The following is a 12,964-nucleotide window of genomic DNA, read 5'->3' as shown; positions in this document are numbered from 1 at the left end:
ATCAACTTATTTAGGAAATAAAATCTTACTCCGTAATTAGCATGATAATACGAGTATATCTTCAGAAATATCTCCCATATCTTTATTATTATATTATCATATCTTTTCCATATAATTGTTATCTCATTCACAAAGTTAGGTTATTCATAGGAGTATTATAAATAGGACCTATTGTTATTCTCATAATTCAATCAATGAAATCATAATTATTGTCTTTTATCTTTATTTAGTTTTTCCGTTTATAATTTTCGATTGTCGACAGAGCACGGTTTCTCTGCGACTTTCTTTATCTTTTTCACTTGATAAGGGTCTTTCCCTTATCACATGACAAGTCGGATTTGTAACAAAAAATATTAATGGGGAATCCGCGTGTATTATATCATATGTTGTTCATTTTAATTTATATTTTAATTTCTTAAGCATTTTATATTAAACATTATACTTATAAGATTGAATTTTACGTTTCCTTCAGTTCTGGAGTTCATTTTAATATGTTTGCTTTCATATTTCTTTGAGTAACAAAGATTTTGACAGTTTGTTTCACGTCAAATGCTGCTGTTTTTCGTTAGCATTTTAAGATCCCAATTAAAAATTTTAAATGATCTCAACCAGAATTAAAGATTACTCAAAATGAGCATTCTACCAAAATGTTGTTGATTTAATTATTATTTATGTACATTTATCTACATCAAGAATATGACCTAAGACCAATATAGGAAAACATGAAGATAAAAGGTCTTAACATGAAAATGTACTTTATGATATTCAATTTTTTAATTTATTATTAAATCTTACCATCTTACATGTAACTTTTTTTATGTATACAAATTTAGAAATGATTACTAATTTGGGTGAAACAACTAGCTGGCAATGGCATATATATTCCTTGGAATGTGTCCTGATTTACTTTGTAAACAACGTAAATTACTTATTAGTCACTCTGTATAATTTAAGGCGAAACATTTTTAAGATTTTTATACAATAATATTATTTATTGAGTTAAGTTTAAACAAAATAAATTGAAAAATGTGATGTGTTTATAGAAATATGTCACTTTAAGTTGGATAAAAAAAATCTCTCCATCCCATATTAGTTAATAAGTCATAATACCATTCCATTTCAAGTTATCTCAGTTTAGTTGTCTTTTTCTTATGGTACTTCATTATTTCTTTCATTCCATATCAATGCTATTTTATTATTTCTTTATTTTATTTTATTTTATTTTATTTTATTTTATTTTATTTTATTTTTATTTAAGTCACAAAACATAATTTTTTAAAATCTCATATCCAAAAAATAATGGGACAAAGGGACTATGTTACTTTGAATGAAATGGACCAATTACTACTACTTCCTTCATTTCATTCTAAGTGGAATATTCTTAATCAGCTAGATTTTATGCAATGTTGTGGGATGAGATTTTACTACTACTCCCTTCATTAGTGAGATTTTACTACTACTCTCTTTATTAGTGAATAATAAGTCACACCTCATTAGAAAGAAAATAGTTTTTAAATTTAGAAAAATAAAAATTTTTATGGGGTGAACTAAAAAAGAAAAATTATATATATTGTTTGGAATAAATAGAATATTATTAGAGTATAGTGAGACATTCACTGAAAAAATGGCTTTAAATCGAATGTAATAATGACTATGATTTCAGTGCCATACACTTACAGAGAGTGACTATTGAGTAATGTTCAACCAATCAAGTTGGAACGTCAAAATTAAAATGTTTCATCTTTTTCGTGCACGGATGTTACATATGCTAACTGCGACTATTAGTTTTATGAGATAATTATCATTTAGAATATAATGTTCAGTTATCTTTTAGCTAATATTATAACTACTGAAATTAAAATATTCAATTATAATTTTTAGCCTTTTGTAATTATTTTATGATCGTCAAACTCAAAATTAGTGTGATTATGAAATTAAATATAGTTTGGCAACAAAATCACATAATTTTTAATAAATTAGAATTCTTTTGATAGTACTTAAAATATAGTGAGATTTTTATTAAACAACGTCGTTTTGTTGTTGCGTCAAACCATCCGCTTCCTACAAACCTATTCAACTTGTAGCCCAGCCCATGGTCTCAAGCCCGGCCCATCCTAGTTGCTTTTGCCAACATTATTCTTTTCATTAAATTCTGAATCAACTATTTCAAAAACTTATGATATTGCTTAAGTGAAATATGGAGTACAAATAGAATATCGCATTAACTAATTAAACTCTCTATCAAATTAACCATACTTATAAATTATACTCCAATATTTTATAAATCGAATTATGGAGTATTAGTTTTCGACATATCCAAATTTATACGAATGTCTCTCGAGTATTGTAGGAGAAGTTTACAGTTACTATGGCATGCAATCATGTTACAGTATTTTCTTGGAGTATTACTTAGTCTTAAATTTTCGAAAACGAAAAATCGAATCCAATAATCACAAACCTATAAAACGATCGCATTGGTTGTTTGTCGAAATACCACGTTGACTACTTATTTATGGAGTATAAACATTTTGACTTGATCAAAACTAAAAGTAGTACTATACTTTTATGCATTTCGAAATGAATTTTGATCAAAGAGAATAAAAGTAGACATGGCTGAATTAATTTGAACTGAAGCACGCGTTAACGCGCTAGCGCGTTACATTTAATAGAATCAAATTACATCTCAATTTATAGTGCTCTATAAATACCTCAAAACATAATTCTTAGCATATTCACTCAATCCAAATCAGATTCTCAACCAATATCTTCTTAATTTTAGATTAACAAATACTCCCACTTTTTACTGTACGTAGTTGAGACATTCATTTTTTTGCTGTTCCACTATTATTGTCTCATTTAATTTTTTGGCAAAAAAAAATAAATTTATATTTTCATCATATTTTATTCTTTTCACTTACTTTATTTTGACATACCTATTTTATTTTCTCTTAACTTAATTAACTAAACGGTATTTTCTTAAATCTCGTTCCCCAAAATCTACCTCAACTATAGTGGCAGAGAGAGAGAGAGAGAGCAGTAAATTTAAGAAAATGGATAGCAAGAAGGGTAGTGTATTTCCCAAAAGAAGAGAGCATGTTTCAACGATGATGGGGAAGAAAATGGCTAAGGCATGCAAATCTGTTGTTGCTGTTTTCAAGATTCATGAGAGTAAAAAGGGAAAGAATCTACCCAAGTTTACATGTGAAAAGTATTAGAATTAGGGTTCATATATAGCATATTTCCATGTTGTAATGCTATTTCTTGAATCACCTTTTTTTATTTTCTCTTCTTAGGTGTATATATGTATCGTCTTGTGGAGAGAGGTCTTCCTTGAACCGTATGTCCGCATTTGTAATCTTTCCCGATTCAATTGATTCTTTTGTTGTTCCATGCATTTATCTAATTTTTTGGTTGTTTCCTTAATTATAAAAAGTATTCATTCACGTTCTAGCAATCTTGTCTCTAATTATCTCACTTAAAGGGAGTTCATAAATCGTTTGCTCCAACACATAAATTATAGTACTACATTTAAAGTTTGAAAAGGGAAAAGAAAAGTAAAAGAAGCGATCAAGATTTGGAAAACTCTCTCATTGAAATGGTCTTGTTTCAAAAGGTGGCCAGAGTACTTAAATAATTCAGAATTAATGAAGTATTTACTATACGTGTTGTCAAAGGAACTTCAGTTGAATTTTTATGTGATTTTTTCAGTATCTTGCATGCAGAAGTACTAAATTTAATTCTTTCATTGCAGAAAATTCTGTAATTTTACTTTATTATTGTCCAACTACACATACAAGAATATATAGATCATCTATGTACATACTCCATATTCTAATAATATGTCAGAGATTTTTCAGTATTTAGCTAGCATGCATGGCAATATGGTATGGTGTTTTTTTAAAGTAGTACGAAACATTCAAGCCAAAAAGATTGCTGGTTAAAAAAAACATTCGAAATATAAACAACAACAAAAAAAAAATAATAAATCAAGCGGTCTATCTAAATCTCATTAGTACACAAAAATGGCGTGTTATCTGTCGATCCTCGTCCACCAAAGAGTACCAGTCTCTCCTCAACTTTAAACAGAATGTTAAGTTCCATTTAATAAATTCAAAACAATATGGCATGGTATACAAAACAATATCAATCCATACTATCATTAAGTGTTACACAACAAATCTTAATAAGTATACACAAGGTTAAATTACAACAATCACATACAAATGAACAATTACAAATAATTTGCTACATTTTTCACAATACAATCCTGAATAAAAAGATTACTTTCCTTTCTTGACAACATTAGCAGCAGATTTCACAGCTTTCACCGCAGCTGTTCCAATCTTCTTCCCCACCATCGTCGAAACCTTTGGCATCTTTTTCGGAAAAATACTTCCCCCGTTTCCTCCCTTGCTCGAACTCATCTTTTCTAGCTTCTGTGTGTGTGTGTGTGTTGGTTTAAGGTGGTGTGTGTTTGAAGCTAGGTTTTGTTTGATGCTTATATAAGCATGAGATTTGGGTGAGTTTCCCTTGAAATCACATTTTTAGGTAATTTCGTTGTAGTTTAGCTCCTAATTTCTGAGTGAATCAAGGAAAATACACAATGAAATATATAATTAAACAGCTTTTTTCTTTCAAATTTCGAAGTAGAAAAGGGGTCTACTGCTGATAAATTTCCCCAGATGTTCCATTTCAAGAGGAGGAGGATGTGTTGAGGAAATGGAATTCGATAATATTAATCCACGTTTCTTCTCTCCATCTTTTTTATGTATTAAATTAATTGTGCTAAATCTCCTTCAATTTCAGTATCTTAATTTATAATCAAATATGAAATTCAGAGTTAACTTCCACATTGAGAAACTTTAATGCAAAATACCTACAAGAATGACCAAACTAAGCAGTAATAATTTTTTTTGTTGTGTCTGAATATGCTTAGCTTAATTAATAAACTAGCGTTGTGGAAATAACATAATTAATCAAGCTATATATTGTACTCCATCCTTTAGAGGAAGACAATAGAATAAACCAGAAACTTTCTACTTATTTCCTGATGATAATTGTTTCAAAGAAATTTCGTCGAAAAATATATACTTACTCGTTTAATTATTTACATTTTTCTTAACAATTTTCGTTCTTGGAAGATGAAGATTTTCACTCTCGATCTGTGCGTGTTTTCTGAAAAATTAAATACGGACCGCTTTTGAGATTATAAGCGAGTAGATTAAATATGAAATATTGTAATTAACGTATTTGAAAAAATCAACTAATAATAAGGTTTCATGACTCATTCTTCATCCTTTTAAAGAGGTTGACTTAGACAACTCGTTTCACTTGAATATTCATGCCCAGGGTCAACGACAACGATGTACTGGGGTCATTTTCACATGTTATTCTATGTTCCTTTATTGTTAATTATTTATGTTTATTTAATTAAGTCACATTTGAGACTATAATAATTATGATATTTAACCAAATTTACTTGCACTTCTATATTTACCAAGTGGCTTGATAGCTAAATTTTGTTACACAAAAAAGATTTGTTAATTTTAACATATTTGATAAATGTAACAAATTTAGATCTGAAAAGAATGAATATGACAAGCAAATGATTAGAGGAAATCATTGTCCTCCGGTACATATGATTGATTAATTAAGGTAGCTGCTATATTTGATATAATTATGATCTAAGTCAACGTTTTCGGACACGAGACAGAAGAAGTCTGTTTACTTAATCCTCAAATTAGTACGTTAATCGAATTAACGTCTTTGATACAAAAGGAAAGAAAATGAATAGAGGTCACACGCTTTGAACACGTAGCTGAACATAACAATTAGTTTTGCTGAATTCTAGAACTACAAAATTTACTAACGTTAAAAATATATCGTTTTCCTAAGTCGAGGATGCCAATTGTGCATGTCAGTGTCGATTAGACGCTATTGGTAATTATTCATTGCCAATGTGGTGAATTTATATGTACTTGAACATAACATTTTTTAAACGATATAGGCTTTAATGCGATTGGTAATTAAGAAGAAAATAGAAAGAAAATGTGATTTGAGTACAATTAGTGAAGAATGAGACTCACCTTATTAAAGAGGAAAAAAGATTTCTAAAAATAAAAGTAAGTTACTTTTATGGGACAACCAAAAATAACAAAATGGTAGTTATTACAGTATTATATTATCACGTTTTCTTGAAAATATAATCTTATCACTATATGCAAAAATGAAGCTATGTTGACACTCAACACATAATATTGATTTCTAGTATGTACTATAAGTACTATATTTAACAAATACGTATATTCTCAAAGTCAGCTATTGAGAAGTTGTTGTCGGAATAAAATCTAATTGAGTTCATGTCTATGTGTTTCGGACAAAGCTGCAAATATATTAATTAGTCTCTTTCACAAGATAGTGCCTCGAAATTTCACCAACCAATCTTAAAAGATTTGCAATTTTTACGACGTGTTTCTAACTTGAGAAAAAGCCTTTCTTCCTTGAAACCACATAGAAATTAGTTGCTATTTAATTAAATTAGGCACAAAATCACAACTCTCGAGCCCTATAAATACTTAATTAATCTCAACACTTAAAGTAAATACTCTCTCTCTCACTCTCACAACAAGTCAAACACACATTTGAGGTAGGAAGATGAGTTCGAACAAGGGAAGTGTGTTTCCAAAAGAGATGCCGAAGGTCTCCACAATGGTGTGGAAGAAGATTGGAAAGGCTGTGGTCAAGGTTGTGAAATCTGTAAGAATATTTATATTCTTATGTGACCTATGTATCAATTGGTTTAAAATTAAAGTTCAAGTTCATAATATTAAAAGTTAAAAGGATTCTAATATTAAAAACGACACCGTGATGGATTGGTTTCGATTAAAGAATTAGAATTGGGTGTATTAATAACCCTCCTCTCTTGTCTCTAATTAAGATAATATAATGTGTTTATATATATCTATTTTTGTATGTATATGTACGAAAGGTATTTCTGTATATGTGTGTATATAGTAATGGTGATATATATAATACATTAATGTGTATATTAATATAGGTGTATGTGCATGTGTTTCGGTGGAATTGTGAATTAGTGTTAAATTAGTTTATTACTAAACTAATATACAATTTCTAAATATTGTTTATTAATTCAGTTATTTCACAAAATGTGAATCGCGGTATCAAACGGTTGTTGCATAACACTCTATATGCAAAGGGACACCATCTCTCATGAAAGGGCATGCAACACCTAACACCTACTATATATATGTGTTCTCATGCACGAGAAAAGTACACACACAATTACAGAGTACATATGTACATAAAAGGAAAAGATATACACATATATTATACTTTAGAAGTATTGGATTTTTTATCCATTAAAAGAATCATTAAAGGTTTGAGGTCAAAGAGGGGATAACATCAATTATGGAGGATCCAGTCAAAGTTAGAACGAATATCAATCGGTGGATTTCAACCTCTACATCAAAAAGAAGAAAGCATGGATGGAGGTTGGTGATTTTATCTCCACTTTATAGTATAAATGTTGTGGTTGAATTAATTCAAATCTAGAATTAGATTTCATTATCGAGAAATCATTAAAGTTGAGATATGGCTTACAAAATCTCCTACCAATGCTGTCAAAAATATGGGAAAGTAATTTTCATCATCATATATGTGCATATATGTATGTGCCTACAAGTCTTTGATATAATTTAATGTTTTGTTATTAAAATGATAAAATGTAGGTGAACATTGGTGATTAGTGAATAATGTTGGCAGTTCATTTGTGTATCCTGCTGAATTGCTGATTAGATTTGTTGTGTAAATGTAACCACATGCATAGATTTGTTATGTAGTTATAACCCCATGCAATCTGAGTTTGTTATGAATTTGTTATTTCATTTATAGTGCAAATAATTAACTTAGATTTTTTTATTGTGTGTCCATTTATACATTGATGGCTTTATAATCCATAATAATTTACTCCCTCCGTTTCGAATTTTTGGGCACGGAGTCTGAGAAAGGAATGTTGGGTGTGTTAAATAAATAGTTAAAAAAGTAAGAGAGAAGAAAAGGTAGAGAAAATAAAGTATAAAGTGAATATAGTAGAGAGAATAAAGTAAGAGAGTAAAGTAAGAAAGAGAAAAAAAATTACTATATATGGAAATGACTCAACTATGAAGCAACTTCTCGAAATAGAAAAATGACTCAACTATAGTGAAACGGAGGGAGTATATATGAGGGGAATTGTCAGAAAAACTATAAAGTTTTCTGGTCAAATCCTACAACTTTTTAAAATAGTTGATTATATTATAAGTTTGACAATTTTCTGAATTATCTCGTATCCCAAAAAAATTTTGCATCCTATGTATCTTCATTTTTTATGTATATTTTATCTTTAGAATATTTTCTACTCCAAGATATACTTGCAAGGCAAAAAAATGCTAAAAATACTAAACATAAAAAAAAATAACAATAAAGATACGTAGGATGCAGATTTTTTGGTTACGAGAACATTCATAAAATTGTCAAAGCTATGGCCTATGATATAAGTGATTACTACGTGAACAAATTTAATTTGGAGGGCCAATTCTCTTATTACAAAGACATTTACTTTAATATGGAGGGAAACAGCAAACCAAATACAAGAACCAAGAACAATGAAAAAACTAAATCACCAAAAAAAGAGTTGAGAATAAATCCACGTTTCTACAAGGAAGCCACCGTCCTTGGTTTATCATATTTCTCAACACACCTAGCTAATAATTCAATGACCTCATCTATTTAAATATGTCAAATCAACAATATATTACAAATAAGAAATCAAAATATTTTGCTATGGAAAATTGAAAAAAAAATAATACTATTCCATCCGTCCCTGAAAATTTGTCACATTTCATTTTCTGCAATAGTTTTGGAAAATTGATAATAAATAGTTAAAGTGGAGAAAGAGTAAAATAAGAGAGAAAATAATATGGAGAAGACTCTTATCTACATTATTCTCCCTCTTATTTTACTTTTTCTTCACTTTAACTATTTATTATCATTTTTCCCAAAATAAATGCAGAAAATGAAATGTGACAAATTTTCAGGGACGGAGGGAGTATAACTTTTTTTATTGATTTTTAAAGTTACGAGACATACTAATATTTAATCGAAATTTATTAGGATTTTTCATGTAATTGGCCATATCTATAGTGATATAAATACCTTAAAAGTTTTAAATATTTCCATTTTTGGCTTGGATCAGTACCAATGAGGACAACCCAAAGTGGAACTTATATCAAGGATGGACAGAGTATATGTATAAAATAAATCCTGAAGAAACACTTTGAATTGTTATGAAACAATATAAAACAAATGCTAATATTAGTTGTTTCTAGGGCCATATAAATGCTAAAATAAACGCTTCGATTTTTTTAAGACGACTATTTGCATAAAATAAAATGCTAAATCACCAACTAAATGAAATCAATGACGATAAAACTTAGTATTGATTTCTAGTTTCACTGCAATATGCCATAAGAATCATAATATTCTCTTACCAATTGACATTAGATAATTACGACAAAAAAAAAAGCATTGCACACTATGCAACAAATATATACACCTATAATTAACACTAAATGACTTCATCTACCAATCTATTATTGGGGAAAAACATCTTATCAGTAAAGCTATATAGGAGTACTGTATAAAGCTAAACCAATGAACTCCATTTACATACTCCATTTGTCCACATTTAAGATGACCCTTTTTGTTTTTAATACGTATTTTGAAAAAATCATAATAAATAGTTAAAGTGGAGTAAAAATAAAGTAAGAGAGACAATAATGTAATATAGAATGTAATATAGAGTCTCTTCCATATTATTCTCTCTCTTAATTTACTTTCCCTCCACTTTAACTATTTCTTATGATTTTTACAAAACACATGTGAAAAACGAAAGGGGTCATCTTAACTGGGACGGAGGGAGTAATTAGTAATAACTCTGTTATCATCTTAGTTAGACTTTAGATTATTAATATTAATAGTCTTACTAATATGCTACATGTAGTTATTTTCATCTTATAAAAAAAAGCGTAAAATCATTCTTAGTGATACTGATATCGATGTTCAAGACCCAAAAACCACACACACACACACACATACACTGGCTGTTCTTCACATTCTTATGAAGTTGAGAACTTGAGATAGTGTAACAAGCATATGCCTAAAAGCCAGCCTAAAGAACAATATCTCTATCAAAGAAAACACAGTTCTTAACACACACAACGCATATAACATCGTTGCCAGCATGGGTTCCAACAACAACGAGAGCAGCAGCAGCAACTATTCGCCAACACAGGGAACATAGGCAAGTGTTATTCCTAAACAGAGGGAGCATGTTTCAACAATGATGGGCAAGACAATGGTCCAAGCTATCAGAAAAGCTGGGAAGTCTCTTCCTAAGGTTGCAGGGGATCACAAGAACAGAGCAAAAGCTGCTACTGGCAATAATTAGAATATGATAGATATGTGTGTTGACAGACTGTTTCCACTAGTTTCAATGTGTGTTTCTTCACATAATTGAAGTGTTTTTACTGTCTATGTTAGAAGAATTTGATCTACTGTTTATTCTGATATTGAGTCATTCTACTGTAAATGTAGGCATATGACATATTTCCTTTCAGACTTGCAGTAGATTCAGACATGGAAAACATGTACATGTTCGCTCGTGAGGTAACTATAAAGCTAAGAACAGCATGGCGTTAAGGTCAAACGGATGTGCAGAAATTCATAGCATTGAGGGAGGCAAGGAAAAATTAAATGAACGTGCATATGCTAATGCGATGCTAATGAGATGCAAGGTTGCTATAAACTATACAAAGATACTCTTATACAATCTCATCATAAAAATGGAACAGCTAGGGATACAATAAAAGAAAAACTCTGCTTTCTACACTTTGTGAACTAAAAGTGATAGAGTTTGCTTATGCATACATGTCAGGCAGCAAAACTTTTGATGATAAATTTAGTCACTGATTTCGCCATCCTCTTCGGCATCACTGATATCACTGTAGAGTATAGGCTCTTCACCATCTTCTACGGTGTCAACTTCCATGGAAGAATCATCAGATGCATCTTCATCACTTTCATCATCATCATCATCATCTTCATATATAACAGGCGCAATTATATTATTCTCCTCCACTTCATCGTCAACAGACTGCACCGAGAATTTGGTATTCAGTGTATTGTTATCATATACAGCAGGAAATATAAAACATTCTGCAGAATCCACTCACATCTGCGTAAAGCAAGTCCAATGAACTTGATAGTTGAAGAGCAGGGTTGAAGGTTGAGACTCTTGATTCTATTATCTGCATACATGTGAAACTTATTCTTAAATTACTCAGTGAAATATAATTCCCTAACCCATATATATGTACCCTAACAATTCTATTTATCTCCCTATATAAACACTAGAAATCCTCTTACCTGAAATATAGAGTTTAAAGCAGCCAAGGAAGTTTCTTGGGACATTATACTGCTAGAATGCTGAAGAAGTAAACTTCTGAGCCATGGAAGAGCACATGCCAAAACCGCACCCCTGTTTGTATGCAAATAAAACAAGAGTTTTGAAGAACAAATGAGACCGTAGTATGTCATATAATAATTCAAAAACCATCAAGGGTTTATACAGCAAAGAGGTGAAGTAATTCCATTGAGAACAAAAATTATTGAAGAAAACTTCAGAGGACAATCACACTAATAACTACTAAGTACGTCTATCTCTCTTACCTTAGCTGGATTATCGGCACAAGAGACTTTAAGAACTTGAGGACGTCAGAAGGATTCAACAGTGAAAGTGAGTTTGCAATAACCTGCAAACATGTTATCCTACATCAGCTCCAACCATCTACTTTCATACAGAATGTGAGAATAGAACAACAAATAGACAAAAGGGAATGCAAAAACTAACTTTGTCATCTTGTCTGTATAAGCAATCTATGAGAAGGGCTCGGTCATCAGCATGCAGTGCTTGCTTAACTAAGATATTAACTGAGGCTGCACTAGGTGGCTTTGCCGGAAGAGAAGAGTCTGCATTTTCAGGGGCATTGTCGTTTCCTTCCAACTTGAGGGTTGCAAGTTTTTCACCCATGGTTGGTTCACACAAGTCATCCACAGTATCAAATCCATCTTTATCTCCAATACCTTAAATCCACAAAGAAACTAGATTATGCTTCAACCTTCACTAAAGCATACTCCTATGTATCTCAAACTACATTAATCTCGAATTCGTCTCCTCAACTAGTATAAAGTATTTGAGCTTAAACAGATAATATAGGGCAACTTCGAATAACTTCATAACAAAATAACCATCCTGAAGTATATTATAAATGAAAAACAGTATCAACCTGTCAAATGTCCAGTAGCAATGCTTCAAAACAACAGACTTTAATATCATTTGTAAATAAACATCTCAAGAATCTAGCATAAGACGGTCACCCTGCATTTGACCAATCAGTAACAAAGGGGGGAAATAATGGAGCAGCTCCCGTTTCACTTGCAAACTGCAAACCTCTTTAATATTACTGCGATTTTTCTTAGTATAGACAACAAAACAAGCTACTGATAAAACGCCTCAATTGAACCTTGCAATTCCAGACAAATTCCGGATATGACATAGTATGAAGCATATCTATGGTAGGTGTGGTATGCAGAAAAATTGAGCAATATTTGGTGATAAACAGCAAAGAGCGAGAAACATATTAGTACTTCAGTCTGGAATTTGTAATCATCAATCATATTTTACACTTACTCTTGTGCAGCAAGACCTCACTGGTTACTCCGGTCTCTCGGTTTTTCCGTTTCGAAGATTTTTCCATCTTTCCCATGGCGAGGCGGCGGCGGGGCGGGTTTCGCCGGGAAGGGGCAGAGAGAAGAATATGGAGGCACCACTTTCGTTAGGGTTCGA

General features: G+C 30.9%; 1 protein-coding gene across 2 annotated transcripts; it reads right to left on the bottom strand.

Annotated features, from left to right (window-relative positions):
• Positions 1-10,808: 10,808 nt before the first annotated feature.
• Positions 10,809-12,964, bottom strand: LOC121761684 (WD repeat-containing protein 43-like). 2 transcript variants are annotated; one of them, XM_042157322.1, is made up of 6 exons: positions 12,809-12,964; positions 11,969-12,201; positions 11,788-11,870; positions 11,485-11,596; positions 11,292-11,366; positions 10,809-11,212 (listed from the first exon to the last, which is right to left on the bottom strand). In XM_042157322.1, the coding sequence occupies exons 1-6, from the start codon at positions 12,882-12,884 to the stop codon at positions 11,018-11,020; spliced, it is 774 nt and encodes a 257-aa protein (XP_042013256.1). In that variant the 5' UTR covers positions 12,885-12,964; the 3' UTR covers positions 10,809-11,017. The 2 variants fall into 2 exon arrangements, with proteins under 2 accessions (XP_042013256.1, XP_042013263.1); XM_042157329.1 differs by lacking the exon at positions 12,809-12,964 and adding an exon at positions 12,405-12,783.

This window comes from Salvia splendens, chromosome 2, assembly GCF_004379255.2.
Source record: "Salvia splendens isolate huo1 chromosome 2, SspV2, whole genome shotgun sequence".
Lineage (NCBI taxonomy): Eukaryota > Viridiplantae > Streptophyta > Magnoliopsida > Lamiales > Lamiaceae > Salvia > Salvia splendens.
This window is presented reverse-complemented; position numbering and strand designations above follow the sequence as displayed.